Source organism: Pongo abelii, chromosome 12 (genome assembly GCF_028885655.2).
Source record: "Pongo abelii isolate AG06213 chromosome 12, NHGRI_mPonAbe1-v2.0_pri, whole genome shotgun sequence".
In the NCBI taxonomy this organism is placed as follows: domain Eukaryota; kingdom Metazoa; phylum Chordata; class Mammalia; order Primates; family Hominidae; genus Pongo; species Pongo abelii.
The window spans coordinates 78,427,361-78,446,912 of NC_071997.2; the positions used below are offsets into that span (position 1 = coordinate 78,427,361).

Genomic DNA, 19,552 nt, shown 5'->3' on the forward strand with positions numbered 1-19,552 from the left:
GATAATGCCCAGAGTCATCTTTCTAAACCACAAGGCTCCTTGTGTCATGCCCCTACCTCAATGCTTACAGGATAAACCCCCAGCATCCAGCACCTTAGGAGGGCATCCACGACTGTTTGTAATCTGGCCTCAGTTTACCTTCTTGTCTCTTTTCTTGCCATGATATACATTTTCTGTGCTCCTATCACATTGTACTCATTGTTCCCTGGCTTAACTGGGCCCACTGAAAACTCTTGGTCTTTCTACATACCAATGCCTTTGCTGGGGATATGCTTATTAACTTGCTTTCAAGACTTGATGAGCCAGATGTCACCCCTTCAGCTTCCTCCAAGTATTTGGTTACTACCCATAGCACTGTATTGACATATCTGAAGCAGCTTTTTGGAAAAAATCCAAAATTCTTAACCCAATTTACAAGGTGCTACATGATCTAACTCTGCTTCAGCCGTATATACTATTCTTAATCTCGCTCCCTGAGCATATGGGTGTTTTTTAAATTTCTCATACAAGCCAAATTCTTCCTCTACCTCAAGCTTCCATTCATACTGTTTTCTTTTCTTTTTTGAGACAGGGTCTTGCTCTGTTGCCTAGGCTGGAGTGCAGTGGTGCAATCACATCTCACTGCAGCCTCAATCTCCTGGGTTCAAGTGATTCTTCCACCTCAGCCTCCCAAGTAGCTGAGACTACAGGCACATGCCACGACACCCAGCTAATTTTTGTATTTTTTGTAGAGATGGGGTTTCGTCATGTTGTCCAGGTTGGTCTTGAACTCCTGGGCTCAAGTGATCCTCCTACCTTGATCTACCAAAGTGCTGGGATTACAGACGTGAGCCACACTATGCCTGGCCCACACTATTTTCTTAGCCAAATCATTTCTAATCATCCTTCTCCACAAGTCTTCATTCATCAAATGTTGCTTCCTCAAAGAATTTGGTCTAGGCCTCGCATCCTAGTCCAGGTACCCCTGTTCTACATAACCAGAGCAACATTTATCCTATTAAAGCATCTAATAAAATTATAACTAAGTACCTGTGAAGTGAGTTGTTTACTGTCTGGCTGCCCCTCTCTAACCAGTGAGCTCCATAATAACAGGAACCATGCAGAAATGGATCTTTAGGAAAAGGAATATTTCATGCTAACTTATAGGTTGTTCATATTTCCAGCATATAAATCCCTGGTTCTCCCTGAACCTATTTATATCACACACACACACACACACACATACACACACACAACAGTCTTGTGTGAAGGATTTGTTGTATGGAAATTGTGAAAATCAAGGAAAATAGCCAGGCTTAACATTTGAGTTGAAGCAGTGCCAAACTGGGACAACAGAAGCCTCATGCTAAGACAATCACTCAACAGGGGTAGTTTAGCAAGAGTCAAAGGTTAGAGATGAGAGTGACCATAAAAATATAAGTCCCACCTTTCAAAATTGATAAAACTATTGGATGAGCAATTGAATTCTAGGCAGTAGGTGGAAGGGAGTTTGAATTAGTTTTATCTAGATATCTTAAGATATAGGTAAACCCCAGCTGACATTTGGTTATAGTTTTGTCTGTTTTCATATCTGTCAGTCTACTGAAAGTGAACTGCTTGAGGACAGGTACTGTGTCATTCATCTAACGATCTCTGACTTGGCACTCTGGGGACATAAATAAATGTTTACTGAATTAATGAATATATAATACACGCTGGAGAACTAGGGATTTGATATATTATACCTCTTATGTGTCTGTAAATTTCAAAAGGTATTCTGCTTAGTACAAAGAAATAGATTGGAAATAGTAGCATTTCAAATATCAGATGTGATCAAGTGTGAATGTCTTGCTGGCTATTCAAATTACACATGCAGATAATTCCATTGTCTGTGAGCAAAGCCTGTTCTATTTATACATATAAAAACTGGGGGGTAGGTGGAAAGAGTGTACGTCCTCTTTGTGCATTAGTTATTATCTCTTCACTGACTCTATTGTGAATTTTTTCAACTACCATTAAAAAACACAATACATCTCTTTACTATATTTGATTATGAGGGAAGCTGTCACCTCCTACATTATTCATAGCTTGACAAAAAGAAGAAACACAAAAAGCTTTGGTGGTGCTGAAAAACTCTTTTAGTATTTAAATATCAAATACATGTTTTAATAAATTTTTTATCATTAAATAAATACGTCACTTAATGACGGAGATATGTTTGAGAAATGTATTGTTAGGCGATTTCATCATTATACAAACATCAGAGTGTACTTACACAAACCTGGATTATGTGTCCTATTATAGACCTTGGCTATATGGTGTAGCCTATTGTTTCTGAAGCAGGAGAATAGGGTCGGGTGGCAGGTAACCTAAGGCCGATTCACACTGACTTCCTAGAACTAAATCTAAAGGAAAACCCCAACTTTCCAAAACTAAGTAATAAAAGGACCAGAGGTCACTCCCTTTGCAACCCCCCTCCCCTTTTTCTGCGTGGCAAATGGAAAATTGAAAGTATCTCTGACTGGTTTCTTTCCGCAACCAGTCAGACTGATTGCGAGCCAAGTCTTCTTTTGCATAGGAGTTTAACTTTGTAACTTCACTTCAGCCTCTGATTGGTTGCTTTCCACAACCAATCAGACTGATTGTGGGCCACTACTTCACTTACATAGGGTGTACACCAAGTGGACAATGGGAAACCAGAAAATTCTGTAACGGGAAAACTCTTGAGGCCCTATGCTCAGCCCACTCCCACCCTGTGGAGTGTACTTTCATTTTCAATAAATCTCTGCTTTTGTTGCTTCATTCTTTCCTTGCTTTGTGTGTTTCGTCCGAATCATTGTTCAAATTCCAAAAACCTGGACACCCTCCACCGGTAACACTTCTAGGCTGTGTAACACTTCTAGGCAACGAATCTGTACAGCATGTCTGTACTGAATACTATGGGCAATTGTAACACAATGGTAAGTAGTTGTGTATCTAAACATAGAAGAGGTACAGTAAAAATACAGTATAAAAGATAAAAAATGGTACATCTGTTCCGGTGTGGTGGCTCACACCTGTAATCCAAGCATTTTATGAGGTGGAGGTGGGTGAATGGTTTGAGCCCAGGAGTTCGAGACCAGGTTGGGCAACATGGCAAAACCCCATTTCTACAAAAAATAGAAAATTAACAGGGCATGGTGGCACACACCTGTAGTCATAGCTACTCGGGAGGCTGAGGTGGGAGGATCACCTGAGCCTAGGGAGGTCAACCCTGCAGTGAGCTGGGATTGCACCATTGCACTCCAACCCGGGCAACAAAGTGAAAGCCTATCTAAAAAGAAAAAAAAAAGTACACCTATATAGGGCGCTTACCATGAATGGAGTCTGTAGGACTAGAACTTGCTCTAGGTTATGTCAGTGACTGAGTGCGTGGTGGGTGAATGTGAAGGCCTAGGATGTCACTATACACCACTGTAGACTTTATAAACACTGTACGCTTAGGCTACACTAAATTTATAAACGGTATTTTCTTTATTTTTTTATTTTTTGTAGAGATGAGGTCTCACCACATTGCCCAGCCTGATCTTGAACTCCTAGCTCAAGCAATCCTCTTGCCTTGGCCTCCCACAGTGCTGGGATTACAGGTGTGAACCGCAGCTCCTGGACTCAATATTTTCTTTCTTCATTAATAAATTAAATTTAGCTTACTGTAACTTTTTCATTTTATTAAAAAAAAAAAATTTTTTTTTTGAGACAGGGTCTCACTCTATCTCCCATGCTGGAATACAGTGGTGAGATCCTGGCTCACTGCAGCCTCCACCTCCCAGATTTAAGCAATCCTCTCACTTCAGCCTCCCAGGTAGCTGGGACTACAGGCACATTCCGTAACACCTGGCTAATTTTTAAATTTTTTGTAGAGATGGAGTCTTGCTATGTTGCCAGGGCTGGTCTTGAATTCCTGGGCTCAAGTGATCCTCCTGCCTTGGCCTCACAAACTGCTGGGATTAGAGATGTGAGCCATGGTGCCCAGCTATGAACTTTTAAATTTTAACTTTTTGACTCTTTTGTAATAATACTTAGCTTAAAAAAACAAACACATTTGGCCAGGTGTGGTGGCTCACGCCTATAATCCCAGCACTTTGGGAGGCCAAGGCCGGTGGATCACTTGAGGTCAGAAGCTCCAGACCAGCCTGGCCAACATGGTGAAACCTTGTCTCCACTAAAAATACAAAACAGCCAGGCGGGGTGGCACAAGCCTCTAATCCCAGCTACCTGGGAGGCTGAGGTGGGAGGATCCCTTGAGGTGGAGGTTGCAGGGAGCCAAGATCACGCCACTGCACTCCAGCCTGGGCCACAGAGTGAGACTCCATCTAAAAACAAAAACAAAAACAAAAAAACACACACACATTGTACTGCTGTACAGAAATATTTTTGTATCCTTTTATTTTTATTTTTTTTTATTTTTGAGACAGAGTCTCACTCTGTCACCAGGCTGGAGTGCAGTGGCACAGTCTCAGCTCACTGCAACCTCCACCTCCCGAGGTCAAGTGATTCTCCTGCCTCAGCCTCCCCAGTAGCTGGGACTACAGGTGCATACCCCCATGCCTGGCTAATTTTTTTATTTTTAGTAGAGATGGGATTTCACCATGTTGGCTAGGATGGTCTCAATCTCTTGATCTTGTGATCTGCCCACCTCGGCCTCCCAAAGTGCTGGGATTACAAGTGTGAGCCACCAGACCCAGCTTGTATCCTTATTTTTTATGTTCTTTTCTATTTTAAAATTTTTATATTTTTTTCTTTTTAAATATTTTTTGTTAAAAATGAAGACACAAACACACACATTAGCCTAGGCCTACACAGGGTCAGGATCATTAATATCACTCTCTTCTACCCCCACATCTTGTCGCACTGGAAGGTCTTCAAGGGCAATAACACGCATGGAGCTTTCATCTTCTATAATAATGCCTTCTTCTCGAATCCCTATGGAAGGACCTGCCTGAGGCTGTTTTACAGTTACCTTTTTTTTTTTAATAAGTAGAAGGAGTACAATTTAAAATAACAATACGAGGTATAGTATAGCAAATACATAAACTAGTAACAGTCGTTTATTATTATCAAGTATCATGTGCTATATGAGTGTATATGCTATACTCTTTTTTTTAAGTTTGGGATGAGATCTTACTCTGTCATCCAGGCTGGAGTGCAGTGGCACGATCTCAGCTCAGTGCAACCTTTGCCTCCCAGGCTTAAGCCATCCTCCCACCTCAGACTCCTGAGTAGCTGGGACCACAGGAATGTGCCACCATACCTGGCTAATGTTTTTGTATTTTTGGTAGAAGGTTTTGCCATGTTGCAAATATATATTTTTGAATATTTGAGTTTTGTCATGTTGTCCAGGCTGGTCATGAACTCCTGAGCTCAAGCCATCTGCCCACCTCGGTCTCTCAAAGTGCTGGAATTACAGGTGTGAGCCACTACCCCCAGCCTGTGCTGTACTCTTATACAAACTGGAAGTGTAGTAGGTTCGTTTACATCAGCATCACCACAAACATGTGAGTACTGCCTTGTGTTAGGCTACCCTCACTCGGTTATAGGAGCTTTTCAGCTCCATTATAATCTTGTGGGACCACTAAGTCCATACTTGACCAAATCATCATTATGCTGCACATGACTATATAACATGGTAGATAGGTATCATTAATCACCTACATGATTTGATGAGGACTCTAAGAAAGCTCTTAATCATCCATAGTCACTCCATTTTGCTCCCAATAATTTCTATAATATTTTAGAATTAGAAGTTCTTTTTTTCTTTTTTTTGAGATGGAGTCTCACTCTGTCACCCAGGCTGGAGTGCAGTGGCACGATCTCAGCTCACTGCAACCTCTGCCTCCTAAGTTCAAGCAATTCTCCTGTCTCAGCCTCCCAAATAGTTGGGATTACAGGTGTGTGCCACCATGCCCGGCTCATTTTTGTATTTTTAGTAGCGATGGGGTTTCTTCATGTTGGCCAGGCTGATCTCGAACTCCTGACCTCAAGTGATCCACCTGCCTCAGCCTCCCAAAGTGCTGGGATTACAGGCGTGAGCCACCATGCCCAACCAGAAGTTTATTTCTTAATGGTTTTCCAGCTCCAGATGCGGCAGCCTCAGCCAGGAATGGTTGTATTAAACATAACAACAGATAACCATAAATGAGCTCACATACAGAAAAAGGAAACCTCCAGATGCCAGAAACAGAGGAAAGAAAAGCCAGAATGTTAAGTATATGAGGTGACTGAATCAAATTTGAGGCAGTGTTACTGGATCCAGAAACAGCAAGTGACTTGGGTTTTTTTTTTTGTTTTTTTTTTTTGAGATGGAGTCTTGCTCTGTCACCCAGGCTGGAGTGCGGTGGCACAATCTCAGCTCACTGCAACCTCCCTCTCCCAGGTTCAAGCGATTCTCCTGCCTCAGCCTCCTGAGTAGCTGGGATTACAGGTGCACGCCACCACACCCAGATAATTTTTTTGTATTTTTAGTAGAGACGGGGTTTCACCATGTTGGTCAGGCTGGTCTCAAACTCCTGACCTCGTGATCTGCCCGCCTTGGCCTCCCAAAGTGCTGGGATTACAGGTGTGAGCCTGGCAGTGACTTGGGTTTTAATATCTACCCGGGGATAGAAGTTGAAGGCTGGGACCTAAGGGAGTTGGAAGTAAAATACTGCATAAAAACAGAACTCTCCACGGGTTAAATTCCCAGGCCCGGCCAGGCACGGTGGCTCACGCCTGTAATTCCAGCGCTTTGGGAGGCCGAGGCGGGCGAATCATGAGGTCAGGAGACGTAGAACATCCTAGCTAAATGTGAAACCCCGTCTCTACTAAAACAACAAAAAATTAGCCAGGCATGATGGCGGGTGCCTGTAGTCCCAGCTACTCGGGAAACTGAGGCAGAAGAATCGCTTGAACCCAGAAGAAAGTGGAGGTTGCAGCGAGCCCAGATCATGCCACTGCACACCAGCCTGGGCGACAGAGCAAGACTCCATGTCAAAAAGAAAAGAAAAGAAATATGGATATTAGAATGAGAAGGTACAACAAATGTCTAATAGGAATTCTACGAGGAGTACAAAGAAATTACAAAAAAATAGTGAAAATTTTGCATAATTGATGAAGACGAATCTTTTGATTCAAGAAATACAAATCCCCCAAAAAATAAACAAAAAGAAGACCACATCTGGCTACATTTTAGTGAAATGACAGAATGCCTAACAAATGCCTAAAATAATGAGAGAAAAATTCATTCCTTTAGCTGTGATTTTCCTTATGAGAAACTGAACTCCACATATACTCTAGTTCAAATGAAGTGAAGTGGATACAATGGCTGGATGAAAATGATTTTTGAATGAAAAATTCAAAACTTAAAAATCCTACAGGAACTAGAAAAAACTCAACATTTCTCAGATCTAATATTCTTTTTTTCCTCCCAAATCTTCAGACCAGATCTAATATTCTTGTTCCTTTAATAACTGCAATTCAGCAGAAGTCTGGATATTTAATTACATTGCAATGAATCATTCTAATTCAAATATTTCTAAAGATTCCGTTTCTGGCCAGGTGTGGTGGCTAACCCCTGTAATCCCAGCACTTTGGGAGGCTGAGGCGGGCAGATTGCTTGAGCCCAGGAGTTCAAGACCTGCCTGGGCAACACATTGAGACTCTGTCTCTACAAGAAATTAAAAATTAGCCAGGCATGGTAGCATGCACCTGTAGTCCCAGCTACTTGGGAGGCCGAAGTGGGAGAATCACTTGAGCCCAGGAGGTGGAGGCTGCAGTGAGCTGTGATTGTGCCATTGTACTCCAGCCTGGAAGACAGAGTGAAACTCTGCCTAAAAAAGAAAAAAAGATTATGTTTCTGGCAACAGAGATTCATTCACTTGCCAATATATCTCTAGCCCCAAGTATATCATATATACAGAGAAAACTAAGATGGGCAAGATGTGACACTAACAACCTGTCATTTTTTGTTCACTGCTAGTAAGTGATTAATTAGTGTTCCAATAAGCACATCAAAGACATAAATATTTGATGGAAAATTGTCTCTGCTAATCCCTCCAGCTTGAGAAGGAACCTCTCTCTTCAGAATATTTTCTTTGAAGGGCCACTGCATTTTCTGGGTCTTGCAAGAAGAGTGATTATAGTCTGTTTCCTTGAGGGTCTGATAAGAAGTCAGTGTCTCCCTCCAGGTCTGGTTAAAAGGATAACGTCCTGGTTTTTTTTGTTTGTTTGTTTGAGAGTCTCGCTCTGTCACCCAGGCTGGAGTACAGTGACACGATCTTGGCTCACTGCAACCTCTGCCTGCCAGGTTTAAGCTATTCTCCTGCCCCAGCCTCCCAAGTAGCTGGGATTACAGGTGCATGCCACCACGCCCAGCTAATTTTTTGTATTTTTAGTAGAGACGGGGTTTCAGCTTGTTAGCCAGGATGCTCTTGATCTCCTGACCTCGTGATCCGCCTGCCTTGTCCCTCCAAAGTGCTGGGATTGCAGGCGTGAGCCACCGCACCCAGCCTCAAAAGAATAATGTGCTGTTATCCTTTAGCAGTGTCTCCTGACCTTCAAGAGATAACAAGTTGGACTGAGAAGAGAAAATCCACCCCAGACTTTGGGTTACTGTCTCCACTAATGAGCAGACCAGCTCCCCGAAAGAAAGGTCTTCTAACTTTCTCACCAGGAAGCATTTCAATAGTGTTCTCCATGAAACTTTATTTAGAATAACAGGAAGAGACCTTATTTTGCTTGCTCCCATAATTTCTTCAACTTTTCCAGTTCAGATGTTTGTTTCTAGGAAGCTCAATGTCATCTGGAACTGCTTCTTTGGAATTTTTTTTTTTTTTTTTTGAGACAGAGTCTCGCTCTGTCGCCAGGTTGGAATGCAGTGGTGCGATCTCAGCTCACTGCAACCTCTGCCTCCCAGGTTCAAGCAATTCTTCTGCCTTAGCCTCCCGAGTTGCTGGGACTACAGGCGCATGCCACCATGCCAGGCTAATTTTTGTACTTTTAGTAGAGATGGGGTGTCACCATATTGGCCAGGCTGGTCTCTTCGAAATCTTAAATCCAAACATTTCTATTCTTCTAGATCCCTTGCTCAGGCGAATCCTTTCATCTTTCTCTTATAGCTCATCAGCATGTAAGTGTCTTGACATCTCTCTACTCCTTCCCTATTAGCTCTCTACTCCCTTCACTTACACGTCAACCAAACTTAGATTTTAACCACTCTCTTTCAAATATTCTCAACTCAACTATCTCTAGAGAATTCAGTGAGATAATGTAGGTAAAGCACTGGCAGACAGAAATGCTCAATGAATGGTAGCTAACACTACCATCACTACTGGCAACATAAAAAACATTATCTTGATCTTTTGTCATTCTATTATACTAGTATGTCACTAGTATATACTGTATGTCACACAATCCGGGGCCACTGAACAGGATTGGGAAAAAATCATTAAATTGTGCAGATAGATAATAGTAAATTCAAGCTGGAATTCCAGCCTTACCTGCCAAACAATTCTAACTTTTTAAATCAATTTTCTGAATTCTGAGGCTACTCTAAGGCTTCTTCAATTTCCTCAAATCTACCCACCACTTCCCTATAATTCTCATTCTCTTGTTTCATAGGAAAAAATAGAAACTATAGAAAGAACTTCTCCAACTTCCAGTACCAAACATTCCTGCATCTGCACCTATCCTTCCTTCCCTGCTTTCCTCCTCTGACAATGGAAGCACAGTTTGATTTGCTTCTAAAGGTCAATGTCTCCACATTCTCTTCCACTCTTTGTCGTCCTCACCCAATATCTTTAACTTCTCTCTCCACTGGCTCCTTTTCATCCATATTTAAATATATCTAAATATGGCTGGGCTCAGTGGTGCAAGTCCGTAATCCCAACACTTTGGGAGGCCAAGGCGGGCGGATCACGAGGTCAGGAGTTCGAGACCAGCCTGGCCAATATGGTGAAAGCCTGTCTCTACTAAAAATACCGAAAAAAAAAATTAGCTGGATGTGGTGGCACGCACCTGTGGTCCCAGCTACTCAAAGGGCTGAGGCAGAAGAATCACTTGAACCCCGGAGGCGGAGATTGCAGTGAGCCGAAACTGATCCATTGCACTCCAGCCTGGGCGACAGAGCGAGACTCAAAAACAAAAAGTACCTATATCTATATATATATACACACATATATACATACACACACACACACACATATATATATCCCACATTCAAAAATCCCTCCTTTTATTCCAAGTACCTCCTCATTGTCTCATGTGTCCGTGGGAAGAGACCACCAAACAGGCTTTGTGTGAGCAACATGGCTGTTTATTTCACCTGGGTGCAGGCAGGCTGAGTCTGAAAAAGGAGTCAGCAAAGGGTGTTGGGATTATCATTAGTTCTTATAGGTTTTGGGATAGGCGGTGGAGTTAACAGCAATGTTTTGGTGGCAGGAGGCAGATCTCACAAAGTACATTCTCAAGGGTGGGGAGAAATACAAAGAACCTTCTTAAGGGTTGGGGAGATTATAAAGAAACTTCCTAAGGGTAGGGGAGATTACAAAGTACATTCATCAGTTAGGTTGGGTCAGAAAAAAATCACAATGGTGAAATGTTATCAGTTAAGGCTATTTTCACTTTTTTTGTGGATCTTCAGTTGCTTCAGGCCACCTGGATGTATACATGCAGGTCACTGGGGATATGATGGCTTAGCTTGGGCTCAGAGGCCTGACACTCATCTCTTTCCGGCTCTCCCTACCCCATTATTTTTTAAAAGGTTGTCCATATTTGCTGCCTCTATTTATTCACTTCCAATTTGTCCTTTGTCACCATAATCAGATTTCTATTCTACACTCCAACGAAACTGTTCTTATGTGCTTTATCAATAAACTATCCAATAAACCCTTTCAGGTTTCACTTCATTCGTCCTGTTAGCTGCCTAAGGTAGGATTGTTCACTTCTCCATATGAGACACCCAGTTTCCTAGAACTCCTTCTCTGCTTTTTGTGAATATTCTTTGTGGCCTATCTTCCTTTTCTCTGTCTGTCCTTAAATGTGGGGCTCCTCAGAGATTTGTGAAGGGCCCTATTTTTTCATACTGTATATTTCCTTCCCTCTTGTCATCCATCTACACGCTAATCTGCAACTCAGTTTAGATCACCCTCCTGATACATATGTCAACATACCCATCCCATAGGCATTCTGCCTCCCAAGCTGTTTCTGCTGTGTTCTTTATCGCAGTGAAGGACTTCACTTATCTACTCAGGGTCATCTTGTCTCTTCCCTTTTTAATTTTTCACTTTCAATCAACTACTAAGCCCAAGCCATTCTGCTGAAGTAGCTCTCAATTTCAACTGACATTGAGGCCATGATTATGTCACACCTTAAGGGGTCCTCCAGTTCCCAATCTTGTCAGTTCCAACCAATTTTCCAGACGAAGCCTGAGTGATTCTTTCTTTCTTTTTTTTTTTTTGAGACGGATTCTCGCTCTGCCACCAGGCTGGAGTGCTGTGGCACGATCTCGGCTCACTGCAAGCTCCATCTCCCGGGTTCACGTCATTCTCCTGCCTCAGCCTCCCAAGTAGCTGGGACTACAGGCGCCCCCACCATGCCCCGCTAATTTTTTTGTATTTTTAGTAGAGACGGGGTTTCACCATGTTAGCCAGGATGGTCTCCATCTCCTGACCCCGTGATCCACCCGCCTCGGCCTCCCAAAGTGCTGGGATTACAGGCGTGAGCCACCGCGCGCCCGGCCTTTTTTTTTTTTTTTTTTTTTTTTTTTTTTTTTTTTTTTTTTTTTTTTTGAGACGGAGTTTCGCTCTTGTTGCCCAGGGTGGAGTGCCCTGGCGCGATCTTGGCTCACTGCAACCTCCGCCTTCCGGTTTCAAGCGATTCTCCTGCCTTAGCCTCCCGAGTAGCTAGGATTACAGGCGCCCGCCACCACGCCCGGCTAATTTTTTTGTATTTTTAGTAGAGACGGGGTTTCACCATGTTGGCCAGACCGGTCTCCAACTGCTGACCTCGTGATCCGCCCGCCTCGGCCTCCCAAAGTGCTGGGATTACAGGCGTCAGCCACTGCGCCCGGTCGCCAGAGTGATTCTTAAAAAATGTAAATTATATCATCCCACTGCTATGCTTAAAATCTTTTCGAAGTTTGTCTCTAGGATAAAGCTCTGAATTCCTTAGGATTTCCTTCTCAGTCTCATTTCTCCGTCCCCTCTCACGCTATTTTGAACTTTGAATTTTTAGAATACATGCTTGCAGCCTCAGAGCTGTTCTCTCAGCTGAAATACGTGTTCTCCTCCCTCCTTTTTCTAACCAACTTTGCACTCAACCTTTACAGCTTAAATTAAGTATCACTTCTAGGAAACTGACACCCTCTCAAACCCCCTAGTTTCAACTTCTCTGCAGAGTTCCTAAAGATTCCTGTACTTACCTAGCAATTAAGAGCATTATCTTGAAATTCACGTCTTTATCTCTGCTAGACTAAGTCCTTGGGAGGGCGGAAACCAGGTTAAACTTTCTATCTCAATAGCCTAAACCGAGCGCCTTACACACAAAACAGCTGTTCAAATAGCATTTGTTCAGCGACTAACTATTTTCTTCTTTGGAATGATGGCGACCAGAATACCAGAAAGATGGGGACTTAAAGGTGACAGAATAATTAAATCTATAAGTAACAAGCGGGATGGAGTAAATAAATCTATAAGGAGCAAGTGGGTACGTAGGCTTTTCCATAAACCCCTGTAACCCAGAAGCCGGGGCTGCTCGGCTAGGGGGCCCAGGCAGACCTGGCTGCCGCCTGTCGTGGCGACTGGGGCTCCGGTGGGCTGCTGCCAGGAGTGCGCGACCCCTGGAGAAGCAGGACAATAGCTTGGAATTCGGCCTCGTGTTTCCGGTGAGGCAGCCTCGCGCTGGGCCGGTGAGGCCCGGGGTGGGGGCTCCGAGCCAGGCCCACGGCGAGGAAGGCGCAGCCCGCTGGGCTCCAGCTGCCGCCACCACCGCCTCCCCCGACGTCGTCGCTCCGCCCCACCCCGCCCCGGAAGTGACTTGAGGCCGGTCCGGAACCTCTGGGCCCGGCGGCTGCAGCGTCACCAGCAGAGCCGGTGCGGGGCGGGCAGAGCGGCCACTGCCGCCGCCAACGAACCGGGAACCGCGCGGGGCCCAGCAGCACGCCAGCCAGGGAAGGGGGCCTAGCGATCGGTCCGAGGGTGACGGGCCGCCGGCGGCCGCAGGGCGACGAAGACGCGGAGGAGGCGGAGCCCGGAGAGGGGTGGGGGCCGGGGAGGGTTAGGGTGGGAGGGGGTGGGGGGGTTGTCCCTGGGCTCATGGAGCCGGCGGAGCGGGCGGGAGTCGGAGAGCCCCCGGAGCCGGGCGGGCGTCCCGAGCCGGGCCCGCGGGGCTTCGTCCCGCAGAAGGAGATCGTCTACAACAAGCTGCTGCCCTACGCCGAGCGGCTAGACGCCGAGTCCGACTTGCAGCTGGCCCAGATCAAATGCAACCTGGGCCGGGCCGTGCAGCTCCAAGAGCTGTGGCCCGGGGGCCTCTTCTGGACCAGGAAACTCTCCACGTAAGTGTGCCCGGGCCTGCGGGCCGGGCCGGGGGGAAAGGCTCAGTGAGAGGTGTCGGGGATGGGTGCTCTTTGTCCAGAGGGCTGGACCCTTAGCTCTGTCCTCGCTGGAGCTGTCCCCGAGCGGTGATCCCAGGGTCGTGACAGAGCCTGTGAAGCACTCAAGCCGTCCTCCCTGCCACTTTCCTACGGGACTTTCCGGGTCTTCACCAGCCCTCTACGTCCTCCCCATCTGCTTCTCCCGAAGTGTTCGGGTTGTTGTCTTCCCACCTGGGGGGCCCTGGGGAGCCCAAGGGCCCCGGCCTCGAGGGAGAGAGGTGAGCCTTTCTCAAGGGTCCTCCGTGGACCTTTGCGCATGGGAGAGGCGGGGCAAAGAGGATTTGTCTTTGGGGGAGTTCCTTGACTTGTCTCCCTGCTTCCTCCGGTTCTTCCTTCCCCTCGATCCCCGCCTCTTCGCATCTCCGTTGGCGTCTAGTAACTTTCTGAATGGAAAGAAGACCATAGGGAAACTTATGGGTTTTGCTTTTTTGGGGCCCTCTCAGACCTGGCGGAGTTGATCGAAAAGGTTGGTTTAAAGTCAGACCTCATTCTTGAGCTTAACGTCTTATGTGCACCGTGTTGTTTAAGATCTTAAGGATTGTGTGTTGCTCCTGTTGTGATATTTCTTTTGGAGAGACCTTTAAGATACTGAGGAAAGTAGGGAAGAGCACTGTCAGGATGTCCAGGGCGATATTAGTATCAGGCTTGTATTAATTTTTTGAGTTACTCGGATTAAAAGATTACCTAAATCAGTTTCAGGAGTTCTGTTTGTAAACTAGCTTCAAACTATAGTGTCACTGAAATTAGAAAAAAAAAAAAAAAACGAGTACAAATTCAGTAGGGGGAAAAGGTTACATTTACTTGCTGGATGGGCATCTTTACCGTGTCCGAAGAGCTTTTTAAGAAAGAATTTTGCTGTATCTTGTTTGGTTAACTGTACATAAAATCCAGTAACATGGTATGTTCACGCATGTGGGTATGGACGGGTAAACACACAAGACATAACTCATTCAGTGTTTACGCAAATCTGCTGATTGAACTGAGTGATGACTCAGGGTTTTGTAATAGTTTTGTCTATATTCACTGGATGATTCTCATCTGCCAATTATTAAGGGGCCTCTGACAAATTTCTCATTTCCACTTGAGGGGTGGGTGGGACCTTTTTAATTAAAAAGAAGCAAAACTAAAACATGTAATTTGCCCTCTTCAGAGAGTGATCATAAAATGTCAAGGTTAACAGCTCTCCCCTTGACTAGAGTATAAAGAAGTTTTTCGTGTTAGGATCCTTAGGAGAATGGAGGTGAGGGGCGGCAGAAGCAGGAATGCAACAGGGAAAACCACGTTTAGTCAAAAAAGAATATTTTATAAATAGTTACAATCCAAATGCTTTTTCAAGTGAGACTCCTAGGTTTTTGTGTTACTCAGGCACAGTAAAAATAGTCACTTTGTTACAGTAATTCCCCATTTTAATCACTTGGATTAGACTGGCCAGAGAATACCTACCATTTTTGGGGACACAAACAGCTTTTTTTAGTGTACAGTATATAAATATGCCATGGTGCGAAGGCATATCTGCTTTGGATTTATGAACCTAGAATCTACCAAGGCATAGTTAAGCATTGTTTTCTGAAGTATTTATTGTTAACAAGTTTGGTAAATTAGCACTCCGAGTTTTGTTATTGTTTTGGCTTATTAGGTAAAAGTTTTTATCTACAAAGGGCTAAAAATAACAATGGAGCTAATGTTTGGTGTTTAGGGCTGGATTGCAGATAGCTGATGGCTTAATACCCATGAACCCATAACCATTTATAGTTAAATAACCAGCAAGAAATGCTACTGGGTAGAATTTTATTTTGGAATAGTGGTTAGATGCTGGAAACTGATTCTTGGTATTGCACTATGAGACATTTTGAATGCGGTGGGACATGTTGTGATCTTGGGTGTGTTTTTTTCCTAAGTCATGTTAAGGTGACCTGTTTATAGTTGTGCTTGTTGTTTTTTAAGCCTTCTGTGTTGCATAAGTGAACATCTCAATAATGCCAAAACGTGTGACGAAAGCTGAGTGGTGATCATATGTAGTACTTCGTACAATAGAAAGTGGTAATGAAAAGAAAATCTAGTTTCTCCCACTAGCTCTGAGACTGTGGGAAAGTTACTTAATCATATGTTTCAGTATTCTTGTGCGTGAAATGAGGGGATTGGACTAAATAGTTTTTTTTTTTTTTTGAGGTGGAGTCTTTCTTTGTTGCCCAGGCTGGAGTGCAGTGGCGGGATCTTGGCTCACTGCAACCCCTGCCTTTCGGGTTCAAGCGATTCTCCTGCCTCAGCCTCCCAAGTAGGTGGGATTATAGGTGAGTGCCACCACGCCTGGCTACTTTTTTTGTGTTTTTAGTAGAGACAGGGTTTCACTATGTTGGTCAGGCTGGTCTTGAACTCCTGACCTCAAGCAATCTGCCCACCTCAGCCTCCCAAATTGCTCAGATTACATGTGTGAGCCACCGCACCCGGCCTGGACTAAATTCTTGAGAAGCATTTCTACTCTGGTATTCTGCAGTTTTATTTTTTTAATGCTGTCAAGCTTCACATCAGTCATTGTGTGTATCTTTCTACAAGAACTGTTTGAATAATTTGTAAAATACTGGAAACAGTTGCATAGATCAAGTACATTCCTAAAGACCAAAGTGTAAATGCAGTTGAGAGTTACTGGGACTATCTTGCCAATCAGAAATGTGCACCCCTAATCTGGACATCAGAGGTGTGTTCGGGACCAAGTTCTGGTTTGGAAGGTTCTCAGGCTTTACATTTGGTCCCTCTTTTTGACTTTTTTTTTGAGACAATCTCACTCTGTTGCTCAGACTGGAGTGCAGTGGCGCTATCTTGGCTCACTGCAACCTCCACCTCCACCTCCACCACCCCGGTTCAAACGATTCTCCTGCCTCAGCCTCCTGAGTAGCTGGGATTACAGTTGTGCGCTGCCATGCCTGGCTAATTTTTGCATTTTTAGTAGAGACGGGGTTTCACCATGTTGGCAAGACTGGTCTCTAACCCAGGTGATCTGTGTGCCTCGGCCTCCCAAAGTGCTGGGATTACAGGCTGAGCCACCACCCCAGCCTTCTTTTTGACTTTTTTCTTCATTTTTAGTAGTTTCAGTCCATTTAGAAACTTGCAGGTCTGTTTAGCATCTCTGAAGAAAGGTTATTTCTATATTTTTAAATACTTGGCCATGTGATAGAGGCTTTCCTGTACAGACAATTTAAAGTACTAGAACTGTCTGGTCAAGAGAGGTTGTGTGATGTAACACATCACAAGGGAAATTTTTAATAAGGGAGGAAACAAATCAGAGAAGTTGAAACAAATTAGAGAAAGTAGGAACAAATTAATGGTCTTTGGACAATGGCAGACAGCTCATGGACACTGTGAGTGAAATATTGGTAGATAACTTGTATGGCCCATGTAGAGAATGAAGGGAGTTGAAGAAAGGTATTCTTAAAACTTGATTTTGTTACGCCTGTAATCCCAGCACTTTGGGAGGCCGAGGCAGACGGATCATGAGGTCAGGAGTTCGAGACCAGCCTGACCAACATGGTGAAACCCCATCTCTACTAAAATTAAGAAAATTAGCCTGGCATGGTGTTGCATGCCTTTAATCCCAGCTACTCAGGAGGCTGAGGCAGGAGAATCACTTGAATCTGGGAGGTGGAGGTTGCAGTGAGCTGAGCGCCACTCCAGCCTGGGCGACAGAGCGAGACTCCATCTCAAAAACAACAACAACAACAAAAAACCCAAAAAACTTGATTTTGCCCTCTTGCCTTTCTGGACCTTTCATGAGGGGCTGCGGGTGCTCGTTAGAACACCTCAGGTTATCTGTACGTGAGGTGTATCTGGCCTTGCCTCCAACATTATTATCTTTTTTTTTTTTGGAGACAGAGTAGCTGGGATTATAGGCATGTGCCACTACGCCTGGCTAATTTTTTTGTATTCTTAGTAGAGACAGGGTTTCACTATGTTGACCAGGCCAGTCTCAAACTCTTGACCTCAAATGATCTGCCCGCCCCGGCCTCCCAAACTGTTGGGATTATGGGCGTGAGCCACCGTGCCCTGCCTAACATTATTATCCTGGCGAGAATTTAGATTATTAGTGGTTTTTCGAACTTTAAATTTAGTGTAGTGCAGTGTTTTATTTTTTATTTTTATATTTTTTGAGACAGAGTCTCACTCTATCATCCAGGCTAGAGTGCAGTGGCACAATGTCGGCTCACTGCAGCCTCCGCCTCCCAGGTTCAAGCAACCCTCGTGTCTCTGCCTCCAAGTAGCTGGGATTACAGGTGAGTACCACCACACCTGACCAATATTTGTATTTTTATTAGAGAGGGGGTTTTGCCATGTTGCCCAGGCTGTCTCAAACTCCTGGCCCCAAATGATCCACCCGAGATCTCGGCCTCCCAAAGTGCTGGGATTACAGGCGTGAGCCACCACGTAGTGCCAGTAGTGGAGTGTTAAAAAACCAAATTTTGGCCGGGCGCGGTGGCTCACGCCTGTAATCCCAGTACTTTGGGAGGCTGAAGCGGGTGGATCACAAGGTCAGGAGTTCGAGACCAGCCTGACCAACATGGTGAAACCCCGTCTCTACTGAAAATACAAAAAAAAGTTAGCTGGGTGTGGTGGCGGGTGCCTGTAGTCCCAGCTACTCAGGGGGCTGAGGCAGGAGAATTTCTTGAACCCAGGAGGCGGGAGGCTGGCTGCAGTGAGCCACGATTGCACCACTGCACTCCAGCCTGGGCAACAGAGCAAGACTCCGACTCAAAAAAAAAAAAAAAAAAAAACACAACCAAAATTTTAAACTTGAAATTGGATTCCTCAGGCAAATTAAAACCCCACTCATTAAAAAAAAAAAAAAATACTTCCTTGATAATAGAACTCTTGAAACCTCCTCAGGGCTCCACAACATACTGTTCGAAAAATCACTTGGATGCGCTGGGTATGGCGGCTCACGCCTGTAATCCCAGCACTTTGGGAGGCTGGAATTAGTTGAGGTCAGGAGTTCCTTGGCCAGCATGGTGAAACCCAGTCTCTACTAAAAATACAAAATTTAGCCTGGTGTGGTGGCACTCGCCTGTAGACTGAGGCAGAAGAATCGCTTGAACCTGGGAGGCAGAGGCTGCAGTGAGCCGAGATCGTGCCACTGCACTCCAGTCTAGGTGACAGAGGGAGACTCTTGTCTTTAAAAAAAAAAAAAAAAAAAAAAATCACTTGGCCTTTCTAGCTCTTTGTTCCTTTTAAACTGGTAACTGGTCTGGAGGAAAGGGCAGGAAAAGGATGGAGAATAAGCGCATGGGTTACTATTTACTACAACTTATCCCATCCGTGATTCGTGTGTGTGTGTGTCTGTGTGTGTGTGTGTGTGTGTGTGTGTGTGTTTAAACAGAATTTTGATTTTAGTGAAGTGTGTGGGTTTGGCGTAAGATGAAGCAAATTTAGATTCCTTGTTTGCTACAGTGACATGTTTTGTATTGTTTTATGATTAAGTGACTGTATTATAATGTGAAGTCATTTTAATTGCTAATTAAAACTGTGGCACCCTTTAGAATTGAAAGTACAGTTGTTTTACTATTACAAATATTATGCAGCCTTCCTGGATTGATTATCACAGTTGAAACCACATAATGTATTTGATTAGATTATGTAACCACCAGAAACTTAAGTGTAGTCAAGGTATGAGTTATCAAATACACAAACCTTCTCTTGTGGAAAGTAATAAGTGGCCACAGGAGCACCCACATTCATATCATCCCCGTGTTGGGAAAGAAAAGAAATGCTAACTGCTGAATGTGCATTGTCTGGTATGAGGCACCTAAGAGTATCTAATGTTTGAGTATTGAAATTGAAGTACACTATAAATGCAAGTGGTTTTATTTGTAAATGAATCTTGAAATCTTGACAAGTTACCAAACTCATCAGTGAGAACCA

The 19,552-nt window shown here is 44.3% G+C and overlaps 2 protein-coding genes across 5 annotated transcripts in view; one reads left to right on the plus strand and one right to left on the minus strand.

Moving 5' to 3' along the window:
• The window catches only part of ACYP2 (acylphosphatase 2), a 343,289-nt gene extending 330,771 nt beyond the window's left edge, over positions 1–12,518 (minus strand). For both annotated transcript variants that reach the window (XM_054547575.2, XM_054547574.2), the window contains exons 1-2: positions 12,413–12,518; positions 10,239–10,336 (exon numbers count right to left, since the gene is read on the minus strand). The gene's annotated coding sequence lies outside the window, so the exon portion shown is untranslated. The remainder of the gene's footprint in view (positions 1–10,238; positions 10,337–12,412) is intronic.
• A 576-nt stretch (positions 12,519–13,094) lies between these two features.
• PSME4 (proteasome activator subunit 4) overlaps positions 13,095–19,552 on the plus strand; it is a 100,733-nt gene continuing 94,275 nt past the window's right edge. Inside the window, exon 1 of one of the 3 annotated variants that reach the window (XM_002812036.5) lies at positions 13,095–13,546. In XM_002812036.5, coding sequence (XP_002812082.1) covers positions 13,305–13,546 — 242 coding nt within the window. In that variant the 5' untranslated portion in view covers positions 13,095–13,304. Of the gene's footprint in view, positions 13,547–13,604; positions 14,112–15,819; positions 15,937–19,552 lie in introns of those variants that run through there. The other 2 variants (XM_054547572.2, XM_063713444.1) reach the window with 2 other exon arrangements.